Source organism: Callithrix jacchus, chromosome 11 (genome assembly GCF_049354715.1).
Source record: "Callithrix jacchus isolate 240 chromosome 11, calJac240_pri, whole genome shotgun sequence".
NCBI lineage: Eukaryota > Metazoa > Chordata > Mammalia > Primates > Cebidae > Callithrix > Callithrix jacchus.
The window spans coordinates 4,643,807-4,667,856 of NC_133512.1; the positions used below are offsets into that span (position 1 = coordinate 4,643,807).

Genomic DNA, 24,050 nt, shown 5'->3' on the forward strand with positions numbered 1-24,050 from the left:
AAAGAAATATGAAATGTTACAGATAGCCTTTTCATCTTGAGTAATTTTTTTCTTAAGCCAGTAGACATATTATTTCGAACTCTATTATTCTTAAATGTTTTCCCTAAATAATGCAGAAGTACATTCAATTTCGGTTGTTTCCACAGATTTTGTGTTTAAGTAGAGTTTGAGTTGATAGGACTGATTATAGTTCCTCTATTGTTTTGCATTAATGACACTATTTCCTTCCCTTTAGTAAAGCCAATGAGCAAGGATCAATTGTAGTTATAAGTCACTTTGAGGTTATCAGAACAAGGCTGCTATATTTTGTCTTGTAATTATAGGCCATCTGACATTTTGGTATGGAAGTAAATATTACTCTACAAAGTGTGAGTAGAAATTAATATTAATGTCCAAACATAGGCATAGCCCCACTACTTTCAACATTCCTTTTTATTTATTTTGAGGCCAGTACCCTTTAGTGTCAATAAATTGCCAACCTTAACCTTTCACTCCATCCCCGTTTTAAATGTTTATTCCCTTCTTCAGGCTGTCTACTTCACCTTTGATCCTTATTCTTAGTAGTTGCACTAGCATCCGTCCTTCCTTTTTAAGTGAGAAAACATGAATAGTAATCAGATATATTTCATTGCAGCTACCTATTACTGATATTCAAGTGTCCACTGTGACAAGGTATGATTCTAATGAGACCATTTATTCCTTATAACTCTCTTGTTGTAGGTACTGCTTTTATTTGCATTTCATAGCTGAGGGCAGTGACGCACAGAAGTTACGGTTTGCTCAGGGTCACAAGACGAACTTAATGATAGAACTGAGATAAGAGATTTCAAGGAAATTTTAAGCTCTAATGGACTACTAAAACCTTTGCCCCTAGACTTTTCCAAAGTTATACAACTACTTTCTTTCAATTATTGGTACTTTCGAAAAAGAAAAGATGAGATAATTTGGATTAAGGGTATGTGATACTTAAGGAAGCACAGAAAAATTTGGAATACACTTAATTTGCACCTTCAGGGTATTTTTTAGGAAAAATTTCCAGGGAAGAATAATATTATCAAACTGTTTTCATATTTGTCAGGTGCTGTATTTTACTCTGCTACCAAGTAAAAGGACTGCTTACTCATTACACAATAGTTTGTGTTTAGAGCTCCCATAGCAATGTCATACAGTCACAATGATTTGGGGAAGTTGACTTTGCTTATGAGAAATAAACTGTATTTTATCAGGTTTATTTGAATGACATTTTGCTAACCTCTGTGTTACAATAGTACAATCATTAAGATCATACAATAACCTACAAATAACTCATCTGTATGAGCTTGCTCAATGGGCTTTGACTGAGTACTTTAGAAGAATATTCACTGAATCAGTGTTATTGTAAAGGTTCTTTTCCCCCCTCTTTCTCAGCCTGCTAAAGAGGTTATGATTTAGTTTCAGCACAGTTGAGTGATTCGATACTAGGGAAAGTAGAAGTACTCTGTCTGACAAGATTAAAGGCTATTGAACTTAGTTTCTCTCTTCTTCCACTTCTAAATTTTGAATTGCTTTATCCTTTACTTTTTCATTTGAAACTCATTGTGGTTAGTGCAGTAAAAAAGCAGAGGGCCCGGTGCTTATACATGTAATCCCAGCACTTTGGAAGGCCGAGATGGGAGGATTGCTTGAATCCAGGTGTTTGAGACCAGCCTGGGCAACACAGTAAGACTTCATCTCTTAAAAAAATATTAGCTGGACATGGTGGTGTGCACCTGTAGTCCCAGCTGCTCGGGAGGCTGAGGTGGGAGGATCACTTGAGCCCACAGGCAGAGGTTGCAGTAAGCCGTGATTGTGCCACTCACTTCAACCTGGGAGACAGAATGAGATTCTTCTCAGAAAAAAAAAAAGGCTAGGTGAATGAGCCAGGGCAAAGAGGTCAAGAAGCATGTTCCTTTCACCTGCTCAGAATCTGAAAAACAGTATGATTAAGGACATGAGATTTGCTATTCAGATTGAGCTATAGCTCTGCTACTTGGTAGAGATATTTATCATTGGCAGGTCACTTCTCAGAGGTTTTGTTTACTTACTCATCTGTAAAATTGTGTAAAGAATCTTATGTAGAGTTCTGTAATTATCGAAGTCATTGAATGCATGTATAGTGCCTAGCTCTCAGTCTTTCGTATAGTTATTGAATAAAAATATTAAGTATTATTGTTAGTGAAGATATTGGTAAAATATCCCATGTCAGATATGGTCCAGCCTGGTTAACCAGATTAGGAAGGTACTTGGGAATTTTGGGACAGAGTCTTTAATGCATAAATGAGAACGGGTATTTAGAAAGGCAGTAGAACTTACTGCTTAGTGTCAAATACTGACATTACCACTTATTAACTGTGTGATACTAGGCAAGTTGTTCCATTTTTGTTTCTGGTTTTTCTCACCTTAAAATGTTAATGATAATGATACAGATTGTGTATTCCTGATCCAAAACCTGAAATCTGAAATACTCCAAAGTTTGAAACTTTGAGTGCTAACATAATGCTCAAAGGAAATGCTCATTGAGCCAATTTTTGGATTTTGGATTTTCAGATTAGAGATGCTGAACTGATGAGCAATGCAAATATTACTAAAATTTGAAAAAGCTCCAAATCTAAAATGCTTCTGGTTGCAAGCATTTTGCATAAGTGATACACAATCTGAGGTATCTATCTCATGAAGTTATAAAGGTTAACTACGTCAACGCTTGCAAAATTTTATAACTTATTGGCCGTCATTGTCAATCCATGGTGGTATCAGTGCTCAAGGATTTGGAGATTCAAAATTTGAAAAATACCCCCCAGGGGACATTTGTCAATGTCTGGAAGCATTTTTGGTTGTCACAGCTGGGGAGCAGGGATGCTAACTGGTATCTACAGGGTAAAGGCCAGAGATCCTGCTAATCATCCTTCAATGAAGAAGACACTCCTCACAATAAATATTATCGAGGCTGGGCGTGGTGGCTCACGCCTGTAATCCCAGCACTTTGGGAGGCTGAGGCGGGCGGATCATGAGGTCAAGAGATCGAGACCATCCTGGCCAACATGGTGAAACCCCATCTCTACTAAAAATACAAAAAGTGTGGCGTGCACCTGTGTAGCCCCAGCTACTCAGGAGGCTGAGGCAGGAGAACTGCTTGAACCCGGGTGGCGGAGGTTGCAGTGAGCCGAGGTCGCGCCACCGCACTCCAGCCTGGCACCTGGTGACGGAGTGAGACTTTGTCTCAAAAAAAAAAGAATTATCCAACCCAAAATGTCAGTAGTGCTAAGATTGGGAATTCCTGTAGTACAGCTGTCTGTAGCTCTAGTTGCCAGCATCTGCAGTAACCTGTGACTGATGCTTTCCTTTCATTTACTCTGTAGTCTCTTACTGTACTCAATATATCATTTTTCTCTTAACTTTTATCCCTTTACGCCTAATTACTGTATTTGCAGTTAGCCTGTTCTCAGGCATTCTTCTTGACTTCTTTGTAGTATAACATATTATCAACCCCTTTAAAGAATTAAAAGGTAAAATTTTTAAAATTATGTAATTTATGGTTCTTGTAGAAAAACTGATATACAAAGAAGGAAAATTTAAATGTTTCATAACCTTTCCCATCTAGAAATAAACACTATTAGAAACTTGGTAAATTCCCTTTTATTATTACCCTCCCCTCAGCCTCCCAAAGAAAGAAAAGTTTATAAAATACACATTTTTATTTTTAAAAGCTAAATTCTAAAGACATTTAGTAAAAAGTGAGTTTTCTTTTTTTCTCCAGTCCTGTCTCTAGAGATAAGCTTAAATTGGTGCAGGTCTTTTGGCATTTTTTATACCTTTATCCAGGCATTCACATGTCAGTTTTGTGTGTGTGTAAGCAGTACCATGCTGTAAGTACTATTCTGTGAGTTTTTTTCCCTATCAGTGAATATACTGTACATATATTCCTGTATAAGATCTTTATCATGATTTATACAGTCAGCTATTTATAGGTGGATGTTCATAGAAACAGTGCTTAAGTTTCTTGGATTTCTAGGCACACATATAAATGCTTCTTTAATGTACATTTCTGAAAGTAAAATCCTGGGTCAAAGGCATGTAGATTTGAATTTTGATAGATTACCAAATTATTCTTTGGAAAAGCTGTACCAGTTTACAGTTTCACCAAGAGCCACCCTGATGGTTGACCTATTTTCTTTTCTTTTCTTTTTTTTGGAGATGGGCTCTTGCTGTGTCACCCAGGCTGGAATGCAGTGACCCAATCTGGGCTCACTGTAACCACCACCTCCCAGGTTCACGTGATTCTCTTACCTCAGCCTCCTGAGTAGGTGGGATTACAGGCATGTGCCACCACGCCCATCTAATTTTTATATTTTTAGTAGAGACAGGGTTTCACCATGTTGGCTAGGCTGGTCTTGAACTCCTGAGCTCAAGTGATCCACCCATCTTGGCCTCCCAAAGTGTTGGGATTTTAGGCGTGAGCCACCGCACCTGGCCGACCTATTTTCTTCAGGCTTATTTTAAGCATGAGGTTTTCTCTGAATGCTTTAGTCAGATCTCTTAGTTTTTTCTGTGTAATACTCATTTTGTTTGTATTTGAGTAATTTTCACATAGGATGAGTTAAGGTGAGATATCTAACTAAATAGGCAGATAGATTGTGTTATTTTTTGTTAATTTCTAATTTTACTGTATTCAGAGAATATGATCTGTAGGTTCCAGCATTGACTGATTTTTCTGTGTAGCTTTACATAGGATCAGCTCATTTATTCCATAGGGTTCAAAAATATGTTTATTCTCTGGGTAGAAATTTCTGTATATGTATCTGATAATTAAGCATATTATTTAAATCATTTCTATTTTCTAAGCACTTGATTTATCCATATCCGAAAGACCTGTTAGTCTTTTAATGTGGAATTTGCTAACTTCCCATTGTTTCTAAGTTTTTGCCTTAAGTATTTTTTTAAAATTTGTTGTTATTTATATTCTTTCCTCTGTTATATCAAACTTATATGTGTTTCTGATTTTCTTAAATGAATCACAGAAATAATACAACTACTTATGGAAGACTTAATGTGGACCAGGCACTGTGTTTAGGTTTCACATATATTATCTAATTTATTCCTCATAGTTCATACTCTTATGTTAATTTGACATGTAAGGAAACAGAAAATGCAAGTATCTTGTTCACTGTAATTATGGAATTATAAGAATGGAATTATACAGTATGTATTCGTTTTAAATTGGCTTCCTTTGCTCACCAGTATACGTTGATCCATGTCTTTTCATGGCTTGGTAGCTAATATCTTTTTGGTGCTGAGTGATATTCCATTTTCTGGATGTACCACAGTACATGCATTCAGCTACTGAAGGATATTGTGGTTGCTTCCACATCTTGGCAATTGTAAATAAAGCTGCTGCAAACACCTGTACGCAAGGCTTTGTGTGAATCTGTTTTTTTTTATTTTTATTTTTGAGATGGAGTCTGTCTCTGTCACCCAGGCTGGAGTGCAGTGGCGCAGTCTTGGCTCACTGCAACCTCTGCCTCACAGGTTCAAGCAATTCTTCTGCCTCAGCCTCCCGAGCAGCTGGGATTACAGGCATGCATCACCATACCATACTAATTTTTGTATTTTTAGTAGAGATGGGGTTTCATCATGTTGGTCAGGCTAGTCTCGAACTCCTGACCTCGTGGTCCCCCTGCCTCGTCCTCCCAAAGTGCTGGGATTACAGGCGTGAGCCACCATGACTGGCCTTGGATCTAGGTTTTTAACTTAGCTGAGTAAATATAAATAGCATGAAGAGCACTTGCTGGATTGTGTCCTCACTGCTCTGAAAGATCGGATCCTGCTCTTAAAGATTGAATCTGTTCAGCTTTGTACTTCTTTGGAGTGGCAACTTCCAAGCTCCTTATGTACAGAGCCAGAAAAAGCAGACTGAGTGCTCAACGACTTTTTGGTACCCATTTTTTCTGCCTCCTTACCCTGAATGAAACCTGGCTCTTTGAGGACTATTTCTTCTACAGCCTGTAATGCTCTTCAGGGGGAGCTTTTGTTTCACCTCATGAACCCCAGGGTGGGAGATGGTCTTGGTTACTTCCTTTATTTCTCAGGCAAGTTTTTGTTAAAGCCTTCTTTCTGTTCCTTTGGGGTCTTCCAATTTAGAAGGAAATAGAAATCACTTTAGTTCAGATTAAATTGTTCTAAAAATTAAATGTCAAGTTCTCAATTATAGAAAAAAATAATTAAGGTCTCCTTGATTTGGCTTTTCTAATTGAATTTGATTGTAGGGGAAGAAGTGTTTTGATTTTCCTGCTTCCTTGATTCTAAGATAAGAGCTACTCTGAAACATATAATCAGATTTGATTTGAGGGAGGTAAACAGTACTGCCAATTAACATTTTGATTATGAGACATTTGTTTTTAGAAATATTAGGGGGCAAAATTGTATCTTAGAATTGAGGAAATTGAGCAGTTCTCAGTCTGTTATGAAAGGGTTACTCTGCACAGAGCCAACTCAAAAAAAAAAAAAAAAAACAAACCAAAAAACTAACATAGAAATAACTCAAGCATAAATGTGTATTTGAGAACTAGAGAAACACCTGTTTCATAGGAACAGTGTTGAATTGGAATTAGAAATTATCTTTTTCTTGGCCAAATGATACCTTTTTATTGTTTGCAGTGTTTACTTTTATAGAGACCACCCATTAGTGTAGTTATGGTTCACAGTGTAATTGGTCTAAAAAAAATAGGAAACCTAATTATTTCTCTTTAAATTGCAGTTTTCCCACACACTGGATAAGTTTTTAAACTTTCATAACCGTGGATAAAGTTTCTTGAAATAACAGTACATCTTGATTTTAATACTACTTAGGAATTGAATTAGAAAGCTTTGGTCCATTATTTCAGAGTAAGTAGTCCAGGAATTGATGGAAGTTTATTTATTTATCTATCCCCTGATATGTTAAATATCTCATAGCTGAGTTCAGGGTATACAGGGCATTGCTTCACATAGTCAATGTTAAGAATTTAAAAGATAAAAAATACAAAGGGAAAAAATGTAATTTTAACTAAAAGTATTCTTTTCTTAAAAATCTCTTCTTTATCTCTGCTCTAATCTTTATTATTTTCTTCTTTTTGCTAGCTTTGATGTAAGTGTTTACAACTGTAAATTTCCTTCTTAGCACTGCTTTTTTTGTATTCCATAAGGTTTGGTATGTTGGGTTTTCATTTTTATTTTGTCTCAGGGTATATTCTGATTTCCCTTGTGATTTCTTTGATCCATTAGTTGCTTAAGAATGTGTTGTTTGATTTCCAAATATTTGCCAGTTTTTCTAGTTTCCTTCTATTACTGATTTTTAGTTTTATTTTATTATGATGAAAAAAATACTTTGCTTGATTTCAGTTCTTTAAAATTTATTAATATTTGTTTCTTTTAGTCATTCCTGAAAAATGTTCTGCATGCCCTTGAGAAAAATGTATAGACTGCTGTTGTTGGATTCGGTGTTTTGTCTGTGTCTGTTAGCTTCAGTTGATTTACAGTTTTGTTCATATTCTCTATTTTATTATTTGTCTTCTGTTTAGTTGTTCTGTTCATTACTGAAACTGGAGTATTGAAGTCTCTTATAGAGCTGTCTGTTTCTCCCTTTAATTCTACTAGTGTTTGTTTCACATAATTTAAAGTTCTGATGTTTGGGGTGTGTGTGTGTGTGACATCATCTTGTGACCCCATTTATCAACATTTAGAGTCCTTCTTTGTCTTTCATAATAGTTTTTGACCTGAGAGTATTTTGTCTGATACTAGTATGGCTTCTCACTTTTCTGTTTACTATTTACAACCTTTCACTTGGAACCTATGTGTTTGCTTAGATCTACAGTGTGTGTTTTATAGATATGCAGTTGGGTCATGTCATTTTATCTATTATGATACTCTGTGCCTTTAATTGGGGGAGTTTAATCAATTTACATGTAAATATAAGAAAGAACTAACTTTTGCCATTTTATTTGTTTTCTGTATGTCTTTCAGCTGTTTTGTCCTAGATTTCTTTTATTACTGCCTTTGTTTGTGTTTACTTGATTTTTTTTGTATTGACATAATTTGATTCCCTTTTTTTTTGTAGATTCTATAGAAATTTTCATTGGTTATTATAAGGATAATATATAATATCCATAAGTTATTACAGTGTAATTTTTTATACCAATTTAAATACATTGAGCAACTATATTTCCACTGCTCAGCCTCACTTTTATGTTCTTGATGTTGTAAATTACATTATTATACATTATGTGCCTACTAATTCAGATTTGTGATTTTTTTTAATGCATTTGCCTTTTAAAACTCATAGAAAATATAAGGTGAAGTTGCAAATCAAAATTATAATAATACTGGTTTTTATATTGGCCATTGCATTTACCTTTATAGGATCTTTATATTGCCTTCAGTTACTGTCTAGAGGCCTTTTATTCCAACCTGAAAGACTACTTTCAGTATTTCTTATAATATATGTGTAGTGATAATGAACCTCCCTCATGTTTTGTTTATTGGGGAATGTGTTTATTTCTACTTCATTTTTAATGGTCAGTTTTGCTAGATATAGAATTCTCATTTGACAGTTATTTTCTTGTAGCACTTTAAATGTATCATGACACTGCCTTCTGGCCTCCAAGGCTTCTGCCAAAAAGTTGGCTTATAGTCTTATTTGAGGATTCTGTCTATGCAGAAGTGAGTTGCTTCTCTTTTACCATTTTCAAAATTCTCTGTCTTGGCTTTTGACCGTTTGATTGTAATTGTCTTGGTATTGATGGTGAGTTTTTCTTATTTAGAGTTTGTTGAGATCCTTGGATTTGTAGATTCATCAGTTTCATCACCTTTGGGAAGTTTTATCCTTCACGTAATCTCTGTGTTCATTTCTCTTCCTCTAAAACATCCATTGGGTATAGGTCCAATTGATTTGTTTCATAATCCCTTGAGCTCTGTTTACTTTTCTTCTTTCTTTTTTCTTTCTGCTCAGATTTGATAATTTCAGTTGTCTTTTCTTCAGGTTTGCTGATTTTTTTTTCTTTTGCCTACTCAGTTCTGCTATTGAACCTATATAGTGAAATTTTCAATTCAGTTATTGTATTTTTCAGCTCCACAATAACTTTTTATAATTTCTCTTTATTGATATTCTCATTTTGCTTATTTTTCTGATTTCCATTCATTTTTTTCTTTAGCTCTTTGGACATGGTTAAAACAGCTGTTTTGAAGTCTGTCTAATAAATTTAATATCTGTATTTCTTCAGGAATGGTTTCTGGAAATTTTTGTTCCTTTGAATGGGCCATGTTTTCTTGTATCTTGTTGCATGCCTTGTGATGTGTTCTGAAAACAGTATTTGAAAGAGTCACCTCTCCCAGTTGCAGACTGGTAATGTACTACTGGGGCATTTCTCTGCTGATAAGTTAGGCATGCCCTTAACCCAATGATCACCCCAAGATGAACGCCTAAGGTCTTTTTTTCTGAGCATTTGTAATGCCTAGGCCTGTGGGTAGCTTTTTCAATTCCGCCTGTATACATGGCTGCTTCTGAGTGTCTTAAGTTCCCACGGAGTCTCCCCTGGATAGTCAGAGCTTCTTCTGGGTACTCAGATGGTCTGTTATATCCACACTCTGTAGTCTTATGCCCCGAACATCTACATACTGTAGTCCCCTTGCAGCTTTCATAAATGGTGCCCATTGCTTCTCTCACCTGATGAGGACCCAATTAGGCAAAACAGGAACCAGTCCTTCTGGCAGACCAGAGAGGTTAAAATGTTACAAATTAGGTCTGTACTCTTCTGCCCATTTGAAGGGAATGAATTGGGAATTGATTTGCTGCCTCCAGGAGACCCAGATAAACTGCAGAAGGGTTGGGACAAGATCACAGAAAAAATGTCACAAAAGTTTTGCATATTTTTTTTCTTACTTGGGTATTTCCTTTGTTGCTATAGACCTGTTTTTCACAGGTTCTGTAAGGTTAATCCAGCTAGTTTTTGGTTGTCTTTGGTGTTTCCTTGAGAGAATGAGTTTTGCCGATGCCACTCAATAACACTTTTTGAACTATGAAAATAATAGAATCCTGTTGAAGGAAGTTTGTAGCACCCAGAAATATAACAAGCTAAGAAAAAATCTCACCCAGATTGTACTGTCCTCAGAGTAGCCACGGTTTACATTTTGGTGTGTTGCCTTGCAGACTTTTATTTTTCTTTCTCTCTTTTTTCCGTTTGTCCTGTGTTATCTTGTTCCCCTACTCCTCACCACCAATAAAAATTGGGGGGAACTCTAAACATAAATTTGTTGAGTACAGTGTTAATTTTTAAATTAGCATTCTTTTGGTTTTATTTCCTAAAACGTTGTATATACTATAATTTTCATTTATATTTCCAAAAGGAAATATTATAGATATTTTGATAACATCCAAATACTTTTATTCTAGTCTTTCTTCTTTCAAAGTATAAGAGTTAAGAAATAATCTGGTGTGGCCAGCCTGTAAGTTACTTTCCTGTGACTTAGACATTTTTGGCATTTTTACATCTAACAAAAAGTGGCATGCTGTCAGTCAAAGGGATAAGCCCAGACCATGTGGAAAGGATCTTAGTTCTTTTGAGAGCTAATATAAAAAAAATTCCTTCTAGACATAAATATTGTGACATCAGTTACTTAGGCTAAACATGCCTATACTCTAAGTGAATTATTAACAATAAATACTTTATGCCATGTTAATTACCATAATATGATTTATAATTTATTTTAACCTTAAGTTTTATATATATATATATATATATATATATATGTATATATACATACACACACATATATATATATATACATTGGAGCCATTTATATTTTGCTATACTTGTAATAGTTACTGTACACTAGACTATGTGTAGTAGACTAGACATAGAGGGTCAAAAAAGAGTACATGATCAGAGTAGAAATCATGCCCTAGCTTCCTTTATGTCTACCCCCTACCTCATGGATGCAGTATAAAAAGTAATTACCTGAGATTTTTTGGATTCTGGTTTGTGGAGAAAGCACCCTTATATTAAGGCTGATGGGTGGGTAAATTAGAAAGTATTTTTTGTGATTTGCAATTTTATATGGAGATGTTCATTGTGATTAATTTTTCTTTGTATCAGCAGATTTTTGCTTTTTATAGCTGCATGATTTTTTTTTTTGGTCATTCATTATTGCCTATTAAAAATGAAAAACTTTATTTTACTGAAGCAGCGATATATAATCCAACTTGGATTTTTCAATAATGACTGACTTTTTTCTTTGGGAATACATTACTGTTAAAAATGTAGATTATTAGATACATTACTTTTAATGAATACAAGTGGTATAATTAGAAGGCTGAAAAGGATCCTTGGAAACATGAGTCTTATTTGATAGCTAAGAAACTGAGGACAAGATACTTATTCTTTGTAGGATATTTTCTAATGTCGTTTGGTTGTCTCACCAAGAAGTACTTGCGTAAAGCAAATTTGATTATAGCATCTGTTGAATATCTAATGTTGGATAAAGTGGGTTAGTTTAACAGATATTCCCCCTTATTTCTTTTAGGTGAATCTGGATTGGGAAAGTCGACATTAATCAACTCATTGTTCCTCACAGATTTGTATTCTCCAGAGTATCCAGGTCCTTCTCATAGAATTAAAAAGACTGTACAGGTATGGATGTTAGTATTGTTAACTGATGATAAGTTGGAATAACATTAATAGTCACAAAGCACATGTACATTTTATTATGCTTCCTTCGAGGTGAGATGCAGATTTGCCCTTAGCCAGTGTGAGGTGGTAATTATGACTTCAGAAATTTTTTTTTTTTTTTTTTGAGACGGAGGTTCGTTCTTGTTACCCAGGCTGGAGTGCAATGGCGCGATCTTGGCTCACCGCAACCTCCGCCTCCTGGGTTCAGGCAATTCTCCGGCCTCAGCCTCCTGAGTAAGCTGGGATTACTGGCATGCGCCACCGTGCCCAGCTAATTTTTTGTATTTTTAGTAGAGACGGGGTTTCACCATGTTGACCAGGATGATCTCGATCTCTTGACTTCGTGATCCACCTGCATCGGCCTCCCAAAATGCTGGGATTACAGGCTTGAGCCACCATGCCCGGCCCCAGAAAATTGTTTTAAAAAGAAGTTCAGTTAATCAGAATAATTATCTTGACTAGAACTTTCCAAATTTGTCCTGAGAACTCTCCTAGAGATGACTCTGTGACATAGTAACCAATTCCCCTGGAGTTGTGCTGTCTAGTATGGTAGTCATTTGCCACATGTTTAAGTCAATTAAAATTAATTAAATTAAAAATGCACTTTCTCATTTGCTCCAGATAACAAGTACTCAACAGCCACTTGTGGCAAGTGGCTGCCATTTTGTCCAGCACATACATGAACATTTTCATCATTGCAGAAAATTGCATTGGACAATGTAGAGAAAACATGATTCACTTAAAAGCTATTGTTATTTAAATACAGTGTTCTATATTAGTTAGTGGGATAATACAATAGCAATTCTGTAGGAGTCCCAAAGGTGTGTGTGATCAAATTTACTGCTTGTCAATATTTGCTGTGCATTCCAGTCCTGAGGATCCTGTTAACTTTAGTTGTAATAGTAGGTCTGAGATGGGCTGCATTTTTACATTTCTGACAAGATCCCAGGTGATGCCAATGCTGCTGGCTGATAGATGACACTTTATAGAGCAAGGAGCTAGACTCTAGATACATACTTTTTATTAAATAGTATGATTTTAAGCTTTTAAGTTTTGAAATGTGGGTGGTCTGAATTGTGATGTTCTGCACATATAAAATATACCACAGATTTCTAAGACTGAGCCTGTAAAAAAAAATCTCAATAATGTTTTATATTGATTGTATATGGCAGTGATAAGTCTGGGTGTATAAGGTTAAATGAAATTTATTAATTTAACCTTTTTCTTATTTTAAAAGTGGCTACTAAGAAAATTTTAAATCACTTACATGATTGACATGGTATTTTTGTTTGGTAGCACTGCTCTGAACTATTGATTAAAAATATTGTTGGTGAGCTCTGCTCATGTAATACACAGAACATGAGCAGAGGAGGCGGCAAATGAACAGTTTTGGCTGGAGTAGGCTTCATTGAGGCAGTGATGCTTTTAGCTGGATTTGGAGAAGTGTTAGTGATCATCCCAGTGCACAGGATGGAAGGATAGTCTATATGTTCCAGGCAGTAACTCATGTATCAAACTGGAAGATGCAGTTTAGTATAGATCCCAAAGGAGTAATTTTGTGAGGTGAATATCTTATTTCTCCGTTTTAATGTTTCTATTTTAGGATTTTTTTTTTTTTTTTTTTTTGGTAACCTTCATAGGGCTTGAGATTTAAAATGACCTGTAAAATTATGCTCTAAAAAGTTGATCCTACATGCTTATTTGTTTTGTGATAAATATTGGAAGTGTTAATCCTAAGCAAGAAAATGAACTTTGAACTTTCTTAATTTGGGTATCTATTAGGAATACCTTAATTTAGGTATTTATGAATTTAGATATGCATATATCTAGGTAAAACTAACCACTACCCAAATTAATATATGGTTCATTTCCAGCACCCTAGTTTCTTCCATGTGCTCAGTTTCATTCAGTATTATACCCCCAAGAGATAAACACCTTACTGCTTTCTCCATAGAGTAAGTCTGTCTGTTCTTGAACATTATATACATATACTTTTTTATATGTTTTCTTTCAGTGAAGATTACATCTGTATTACTTACTCATGTTGGGTGTAGTTCTTCATAGCATAATACTCCATTGTGTGAATATATCAGTGTATTATTATTTATTTTAGATAAGCATTTGAGTTTTCAGTTTTTTATTAATAGGAACATTTCTGTCATGTCTTGGTGGACTTAGGCACTCATTGCTGTTGTGTGTGCATAAAGATACCATGGCACTGAGTTTATTTTCTTTGATTTCTAGTGAAGTTGAACATGTGTTTTATACTCATTGACTGTTCAGATTTCATTAAGGTGTTTTAATAATCTGAATATTTTCTGTCATGTTCTTACTGTTGTAAGAGTTTTCAAAACCTAACTAATAATCCCCTACATTTTAGATATTGCAGATATTTTCTCCCCAGGTGAGCATCTGTTAAAGATGTGACAGGCCCTCAATTTATTAGAATTCTTACATCGGGCTAGCTTCAAAATAAATTGTCTAAACTCATTTTACCTTCCGTTAAAGTAATACTTCAAAAATGTCCTCTTCTGTTGTGGATATCTTCCGAAACTCTTGTCTTAAAAACAAAGGGGTAATGGAGGATGAGAATATCTCTAGCAGGATTTTTAAGACAGAGGCCTGTGCACCATTGTTAATATCTTTTCTTTACTAAAAAGAAGACCTGTATCATTTGAAAACTAGATTGATCCTTGCTAGAATCCTGTAGAAGTCCTCTTTCCTTATGGAACCATAGAGATGTATTCCTTTATATACAGTAAACTACTTGAAGATCACCTAAACTCTTTTGCTCACTTACTCAGGAAAGAACATGCCATATTATGGACAGGATCAGAGTCATTCAAGAAGCCTGAATGTATTTAGAAAGTGATAATATAATCTTTTTAATAGTTGGCTGGCTCCTTACCAAGCCCAGTAGTCTAGCAGATGATCTGCCCCTGGAAGCTCATAAATTCTCAAAGTAGAGGGGAGTAGTCACCAGTATTGTATCTTAGCCCAGACATCTTAGGCTGGTGAAAAACACACAATCCTGAGTTTCAAAGGACAAACATTTATAAAAATGGAAAGAAAAATCCTCTCCTGTTATGTAGCTGAGTAAGGAGCAAAATTTTAATAAAGACCATGATCTCATATTCTCAGCCCTGAGCATTATCTCTTTATAAGAGACTTGTATCTTAAAGGAGCTATTCATTCACATTCACAGTCTTGCAAGGAATGAGAAGCTGTGTACACTGAACAGAGAGCTGGTTTTTAGCCTCCTGTGTGTAAAATTGTGGTTCTGATTCAAGTGATGTTTTAAGTATTAATAGAAGGTCTTTAAGATTAACTCTTAACCTTCTATCTTGGACCTTTGGACCCTGAGTTATATGTGTGCATTTCCAGATGTGAGCTGATACTTGTCCTGGAACTTTTTATATCAGTGCTTCTCAAACTTGAGTGCATGTAACAGTCACCTGGAAGTCTTGTTAAAAAAGATGGCTGAGTCCCTTTCTTCATGGTTTGCTATATTATAGTAGGTTTGAGGCAGGGCCCAAAGAATTTGTATTTCTCTTTAGTTCTCAGAATGTGTTACTGCCAGTCTGGGTACTACATTTCGAGAACCGCTGCTCTGTAGTGTTCTTTCCCTGCTGCAAACTGGTTTTATCCTATGTCTGTCAGGATATTCTAAGTCTGTTTTGCCTTAGTTCTTTCAGAAAGTTTTAAATGGAATGAAATAGTACCATGTTACTTCTGTGTTTTACTTAGATATATATTTTTCCAATAGATTGATTAAAATGAAAGAAAAAAATTGAACATTTGAGCTCCACTTCGTGTTTCAGTCTCAAATGTAGATACTCAGATTAACAAAATTTTTTGGAAAAACATGCTTACAATGTTTATGTTTGGTAACAGACTTTATAATTTTGTTGCATTTGCTTTATTCCTTCATTTATTTATTTATGAATGAGATGGAGTCTTGCTTTGCTCAAACTGGAGTGCAGTGGCGCTATCTCGGCTCACTGCAACCTTCACCTCCCAGGTTCAAGTGATTCTGTTGACTCAGCCTCCTGAATACCTGGGATTACAGGTGCACCCTACTACGCCCAGCTAATTTTGTGTTTTTAGTAGAGACGGAGTCCACCTCGGCCTCCCAAAGTGCTGAGATTACAGGCAGGAGCCATCACGCCCGGCCTGCATTGGAAAAGTTTTAAATCATACTCTATGTCAGTGAAAGGGTATCATCTGTTTTTTCTTGGGAATAAACTGTCATTTTTTTCTGAGATTAAAGTCCATTTTAATTTTCTCTTAATGTATTCTGTTAAGAGAATTGTTTCGTGCAATGGCAGTGTTAAAATTTTTCTTAGTTGGAAACTTGACACTGTTCCCCTTTGAAACTTTCTCTTCTCTTGGTCCGTGAAGATTGCTTTTTTTTCTTTTTGAGATGGAGTCTCACTCTGTCTTCCAGGCTGGAGTGCAATGATGCTATTTTGGCTCACTGCAGTCTCCGCCTCCTGGGTTCAAACAGTTCTCCTGAGCAGTTCTCCTTAGCAGCTGGGATTACAGGCATGCGCTACCACCATGCCTAGCTCATTTTCATATTTTTGGTAGAGATGGGGTTTGACTGTGTTGGCCAGGCTGGTCTCGAAGTCCTGACCTCAAATGGAGGCCCACCTTGGCCTCCTAAAGTGCTGGATTACAGGTGTCAGCCACTGCACCCAGCTCGTCCATGAAGTTTTATAATCACTGTTGTAGGTGAAGTGGGTGCAAAAGTTTTGAAAGTGAGAAAAGGTGAAAGCAGTACATCTAACATACTAGGATAACATACTTGATAGACTCCTTGAAAAATTTTCACAGAGCCCAATGAGGAAACTCTCCTGTTGATAATTGGTCCAGTTTTGATAGTTTTTGAGCCATTCACATAACTTACTTGAATGCTTGTCTTATACTAAGTTTTGGGGCTACAAAACACAAAGTTCTCAAAGAACTCACAATTATGGGAAAAATATGGACAAACAATTATGATTTAGTAAGAAAGATGCTTCTGTAAGGTGCTGTAGAGGTAACCTTGGCAAGGTAAATTTTAGTGAAGTGGTAGCAAGATGGCAGTGGGTCGAGAAGTCAGTGTGAAGTGAGTCAATGTAGATGGGTGATGGCTGTTAAGGAAGGGGTGAGAAGGAGTAGCTAGGAGTGAGCAGAGAGGACTCAGAGTGGTTTGATGATTTCTAAAAGAGACCTGAGAATGTTTATGTCCTGTGGTGACTCACTCTCTAAGAAATGAGAGATTGAAGATAGAGGGGAAATAGTGTAAAAGGTTGTCAAGATGAGTCTAAAATGGAAATTAATCAGTTTCCCAGCATAGATTGAAAATTAGTTTTAGGAAAAAGATCTATTTCATACACACTGTACCATGGAAGGTATAGTGCTTATTCAGACAAACTGGGAATACTCTCATCTTTAAGTGGAGATGTGAGGTACTTCCCTGAGCATTGTGACAGACATAATAAAATAGAGGGCTTGGGGAGAGCCTACTGGGAATTGGGAGAAGCATGAGGCTAAGGAGCACAAGAGGAATATTAGAGGTCATGAATTTTATGGCATAGGAACAGAAAGATGGGTTAATCCAAAATGGGATTTGAGTTGGAAAGGGAAAGAAAGAAAGGTTTTGGGAAGGAGGTTGCTAATAGAAAATAAGAGGGGCAAGGGATTTGAGGTTTCCGTGTAAGGAGACAGGGATATGAGGGGTGGAATGGTTCAGAGTAGAAGGCCGAATTAGAGTCTTTGGATCAGCTTTCTCCTCAATAAAGTAGTTTTGGGTCTTGATGAGATTATTCTTTAAGCATAACTACCCTATTATTGCTCACTTCCTCTTTCATTTTCTTGTGGAACATGATCAAACATCTAAGATGATATTTGTCCTTTGAGCCTGTTGGCAAAATAGATAGTTGTTGTGTTTGAGTTAAGTGGAGTGTCTCAGGCCATTCAAATCTTTTCAGTTTTGGCTATAATGCTACCTCTTGAGAATGTGTAGGTAGAGGTAAGGTCTTGACAGAAAATTTTAACCCTGTTTTCAAAATGTTATGTTCTTAATTAAATCACATTTATTTACCTTAATAAATGGCATGTAGACATTAAGTTAGAGAAGGTTAGTGTACATGAAACTGTATAATAAACATCGACTTTTTTCAGTATACTGGAACTCTTGTATAGTGTATACACTCAGTATTAGAAAATGTGGAATCTCAGATGCCAAAAGAGGACTTGATAGATTAATTATACATAGATGATACATAGACGATAGTGTTAGTTTTATTTATTTTTCGGGGAACAACAGTTGAAAATGCCCTTGATTCATTCTTTTGGTATTAAATGTTGCATCTAATCGTAGAGAACCCTGAGTGATGCCATAAAATATATTGATGTGACCTGCTTAAGGAAAGTGCATGGGAAAGAGGCCATTTGGAGTACATTTGTTAAGAAAAGTTTGAAATTCTTGGACTTGAACTAATTTGTTTTCCCTGGATCCCATGAGGATGCTTGTGAAACCAGATGATAGGATACAGTTGAATCCTGTGAATGGCACCAGTTTAGTTATGTTTTCTGGATCTTTTCCAGAGGTCTCTGACTTTTGTATTTGACCATGTATGGACACACAGAATTTCGTAGGCCAGAGAAGAAAAGAAGCTTTATAAACATTCCTTAAAATGTATAAAATACAAATCTTCATTTGTCTTAGCAAATCAATAAGTAATTAAGTTATTGAACTGATTTTTTTTAACAGGGAAATATCTTAAAATTTAAGCTGTTAGGTTAAAATGTGTAATTGGTACATAGTATATTACTGAAGGCTTTGTTTGGTAATAAAGGAACCAGAAATAGTTTGAAGTAAAATTGAGAGATGATTCATGTAGATTAATTATATTATTATATCACTCTCTAGTATACAGTATTATGTTATTTAAAAGAGTAAGCAGGTAAAGGAGTGGTATGATTACTTTGGATATTTCTGCTTCAGCCACAGTTACCACGAATAAATGATTTGTCTTTATAAAGGAGATGGAGGTGAATTCAAGATATTAAGATGTTAGATTTGACTGGGTTGTCCTTTGATTAGAAGATCACCAGATAAAGAAAATGTAAACTTCCTAAACCAGATGAGATGATATCCTTAAAAAATTTCTTTTAGGCCCAGCACTTTGGGAGGCTGAAATGGGATGATTGCTTGAACCCAGGAGTTTGAGGCTGCAGTAAGCTAGGATCTGCCACGCACTGCAGCCTGGGGAACAGAGTGAAGTCCTAACTAAAAAAATAATAATTTTTTTTCCTTTGGTTCTCATTCTCTCACACTGATGAATCTGATTGTTTTCTCTGAGTTGCTTTCCTCATGTTACTAAGGTAACCTGATAATAGACATGTTAGTTATGTGGCTTATAACAGTGATCTCCTAAATGATGTGCATCCATCATTGATACTGAGAATGATCAGAAAATATTACAACTCTTATTTATTGAGGTTGACTTTTTTAGTCTACAGAGAAATGGTAATACATATTGATACTTAATATTCATATTGCCAATAGCATATATTTGGTGGGTAAATACATTTTGGATAGGTAAAATTTTCACTGATAGTTTGTATCAGGATCAAAGCAGTTCGAAGAACATTAATCTAAAAGATAAGACTTTGGCATCTCATTTCTCTAAAAGAGAAGTCATGTATGTCCACATCTCAGGCAATTTTTTTTCACTTTTAATAAGTTTTATTAGTGATAATAAAATTCTTTTAACAGAAAACTCTTGATTGCTATAGGCCTGTGCTCTGTATTCGTAGTCATTAGCCACATGTGGCTATTTAAGTTAATTCAAATTAAATAAAATTAAATATTCGGCTCCTCATTTGTACTAGTCAGATTTCAAGGACTAAGTAGCCACATGGGCAGGTGGCTACCATACTGGACAATGTGGTGGATACACTGCAATTCCATCATCTCAAAAAGTGTTATTGGATACAACTTTTCTTGCTCAGCAATGTTAGTCTCTACATGTACTCTCTTCATGCATCAGATAGCATCTGTAAAACAGGCCAAAAGGAAATAGGCTGTCTCTAAAAGTGTTCCAGATTTCTGTCTTGTAAATTATCTTATCTGCATTCTTGGAGCCTCTAGCTTTAAGGACTTGATATAAATGTATATCAAAAGAGAGCCTATCATTTTCTGGAGAAATTATTCCCCTTTTTATTTGAATCCATGTTTGCTTTATCTTGGGCTCCTGAAAACTGATACTTTGCATTTAATAGCAATATTATGTCCAGGATGAATGATAATACATCTTCTCATACAGAACTTGAGGTTACAGAATATCTTAACTTGTGCCAGGAACTGCTGTTATCATTATGTCCAATAGTTGGTTGGTAAGGTTTCACCATATCAGAATACACTTTTTTTTTCACTGTCTGGACTTTTGCTGATTACATTGTCCAGAATGTGGAGTATCACATTTGAGAAGAGGATTGGATCCTAGCCATAATACAAACGCAAGGGTAATTACATCCATGCTGAGAAAGATTCAGGAATGTTAGTAAGTTCATTTGAGTGAGTCGTTTGGGCCACACTTGATAGAGTATATTCCAGGAAGGCATTTACTATAAATGGTAAATTAGATGTTCTTGTCTGATTAATTACATTTGAACTCTGTGAATCACTCATGCTGCTTATTGGTATTATTAGATGCACTTTTAAGTTATATAAGTATTACATATCTTTTCTGGTGATCAATATTTTATCAATTCCTCTGTCTTTATACTAAGTCTGAGTCATAAACTCAGTATGAATTTGCCAAGAGATTGGCAAACTATTTGTACATATGCTTTTCTTTCAAATAATCAGGACTTCCAATGGCCACAATCATTGATTCTAAAGAAAATATTGGAGTAGGTAGATTGAATTTGCTAACAATTTCCCAATTGGTTTTGATAAACCGGAACGTCCCTACCATCACCCCTTGTAGGAAATCACTGGTGTAATGTACGATATTAACATCTGCACCGATTACTCTTACAGGTGGAGCAATCCAAAGTTTTAATCAAAGAAGGTGGTGTTCAGTTGCTGCTGACAATAGTTGATACCCCAGGATTTGGAGATGCAGTGGATAACAGTAATTGGTAAGAAGGGTTTGTCCTCATGCTTTCCAGTGCATTTGAGGTACTGGGGTGGTTAAACTTTTTCTTAACATTTTAAAACTTCTCATCTTAGCAATACCAAACTTCAAGTAACACGACTTGTGTTGTATACCAACTTTGCCATTTATTTGGCAAAGTTGTTGAACTTTGTTGAACCCATTTACTTTTCTATAAAATGGAGATAATACCTATCATAAAATTTTTTAAAGACATATTCTAAAGTAAATAGCTAGATAGAATTCTCATTTATGGTAAGATATTTAAAACTGTTCACTTTAATTTTATCCATTTGTATAAATTCTATTTCAAACCTAATTTAAACCTGATTTTTAGACCATCAGTTTTTCTGTAAGTCCTAAGTAAAGAACTATGAAATTTTAGTCTGAAGCAATTATTTAAATATTTTCTAAATAATACTTTTGTTTTTGTTTGAATTCACATTGTTTTTGAGGTAATTTTCTGTCAACTCTTAGTACTCCTAAGTTCGTCATGAAGTTTTTATTTAATCTCTCATTTGAAATTTAAAGTGGAATATAATCATCTTCATATTATGAAGTGTTGTTGGTATACTTATCAGTGGAAATAATATGTTAATAATTTAGCTGTGTTTTGACAATAATTTTCTTTTTGGAAATTTTTGAAATAATGACTAAAGATTTATTCAACATAATTTATATTTTTGAATCTTTAGAATAACTTGACACATCTTCCACTGGTAAATTTGTTTTGCCTATTTGAAAATATTGATTATTGTCTTTTAATAGTCATCAGTTCATTTATATGTAGAATTGCAACTTAATTGTTTTGTTTATTTGCATTCTATAGCTGGCAGCCTGTTATCGACTACATCGATAGTAAATTTGAGGACTACCTAAATGCAGAATCTCGAGTGAACAGACGCCAGATGCCTGATAATAGGGTGCAGTGTTGTTTATACTTCATTGCTCCTTCAGGACATGGGTCAGTACCTTGATATTTCTGATTCTCTTTTTTGTTGTTGCTTACTGTTACCTTTGTGTATATATTTTAGTAATCTTTCAGTTGGTGAAGTACATATGCCTATTAAGTACCAAATTTTATATAGAAATGCCTGAGTTGAAAAGCCTTTTTAAGTCCTATATAATCTAATGGTGATTTTACTCCTTAGTTCTTCATTCATAAGGATTTTCCCTGCTTCATGGAAATAAACAGTTGTTGCCACCATGGTTTGAGGTCTCGGTGTGGCAAATTGACCACTTTCCCACTAATTGAACTTACCAAATAAAGAGCACCAGCCATACCAGTTAGACATATTCAAAATAAATCCAAAGATGCTATTTATTATAAGTCTCATAAGAGATGGTTATCAAAACACTTGCATGCAGTGTTGTCTTGTGTCATTTCTTTCTACAGTAAATCTGTTTGGCTTCTGTTCACCTTAGCTATAATAGACGTGCTGTTTAGGTATCATATTGTCAGTACTAACCCTTTGTTTACTAGGACTTAAGACCTAAGAATCTAGACATTAATTTGTTCTGATCGTTCTGTTTGTTATAGTTAGCCTGTACTCCTTTTTAGTGTTCTCTGTACTTCCCTGTCGTTTTGAGTACATACATGTGTCATTGACAACTGCAGATTTTTCTAATTATTCTTCCTCAGTCTTTTCCTTTGGGTAAGTAACTCAGCATACATAATTCAGCCACTTGATGATTGTAACTCTACCATCTCTCCCCCAAAAGAACTGTAGTAGCATCAGGCTAAATAGCATTAAGTCATCTGACACTCACATTACAGTAGTGTAAACCAGTTCTTTCAAGTATACCTTTCTCTTCTGTTTTTGGCTTCTTTCTCTCTCTTTTTATAGATAGGCCAGTGATCTTTATCACTCTAGATATAGAAGGGAGCCTTAATTATATATTTATATTTTTACACTGTCAGATTGGAGTGGGGTAAAAATGTTTCTTCTTTTATGTCTAATATTCTTCTACAGTTCTCAGAAGTCTACATATTTAAATGACTAAACTGACTGACTTAAAAGGCTCAAAAAAAGTAATCTTAAAAATACAACACACTGTATATCCATTTATGAGTATTTGTGTAGCTTCTTGAATTTATATTTTTAAATCATTAACTTGTTAGGGCCTTCTCCTGAAAGCCAGCAGAGTAAAATCTTAATCTACAGTTAAGTCAATAAAATTTGTCAGTTTATAACCAGTTTTATTATTTTAGATCTTCTGGATCCTCTCCAAGTTTAGTAATTCTCATGAAATCACATTCCTTCCATCCCCTTGGGGAAAATTTTATTTCTTAAATGTAATGGGAAATGAGAGGGTTTTTTTTTTTTTTTTTTTTGAGTTGGAGTTTTACTTTTGTTGTCCAGGCTGGAGTGCAATGGCACCATCTTGGTTCTCTGCAACTTCCCCCTCATGGGTTCAAGCAATTCTCCTGCCTCAGCCTCCCAAGTAGCTGGGATTACAGGCATGTGCCACCGCGCCCACCTAATTTTGTATTTTTAGTAGAGACAGGGTTTCTCCATGTTGGTCAGGCTGGTCTTGAACTCCCAACCTCAGGTAATCTGCCCACCTCTGCCTCCCAAAATGCTGGGATTACAGGCGTGAGCCACCATGCCTGGCCAAGAGGTTTTTTTAAAAGAAAAAAATTTTATATTATGCAAATGATGTGTAATGGCTTTGTGCCATTTCTTATTTGTCAGAAGGGGTAAGATGTTTAAAATTGCTGTTTCTTACATATTAAAATGTACCTTTGAACAATTTCTCAGCTTAACTACTTTTAGAAATGGACCAAAGTTTTGCCCATTGGTATGTGATGTTGTAGATTAAGTGAAAGAATATGACACTGAATTTTATGTATAGAGTTCCAGATACCCTACACTGCTCACTATAGACTAAAATTTCATGCAGTCTAATAAATGAATCGGAGCCTTTCCATCTTCTCTGGGTAGTCCCTAGGTTTCCTTTTTAGAGTTATTATAAATTGGTCCAATGGTGTACTTTTCAGTGCCTCCTACCTCCCTCTTTCAAGTATGAACTGCATACATGGCTAATTTATGATTTCAGCTATTATTGCTTCATGTGCATTGTTCATTATTTTGTAATTGTTATTAAAATTAAAAACTGACTTAGAACATGAATTTTAAAATGGCGTTTTATCCTCTAGTACTGATGACCACTTTTAGAGAAA

The 24,050-nt window shown here is 35.3% G+C and overlaps 1 protein-coding gene across 1 annotated transcript in view; it reads left to right on the forward strand.

The window, feature by feature from the left end:
* The window catches only part of SEPTIN7 (septin 7), a 102,619-nt gene that overhangs the window by 51,209 nt on the left and 27,360 nt on the right, over nt 1-24,050 (forward strand). The window contains exons 3-5 of the mRNA XM_035253162.3: nt 11,569-11,675; nt 20,752-20,852; nt 21,696-21,830. Of these exons, the coding sequence (XP_035109053.1) occupies nt 11,569-11,675; nt 20,752-20,852; nt 21,696-21,830 (343 nt within the window). The remainder of the gene's footprint in view (nt 1-11,568; nt 11,676-20,751; nt 20,853-21,695; nt 21,831-24,050) is intronic.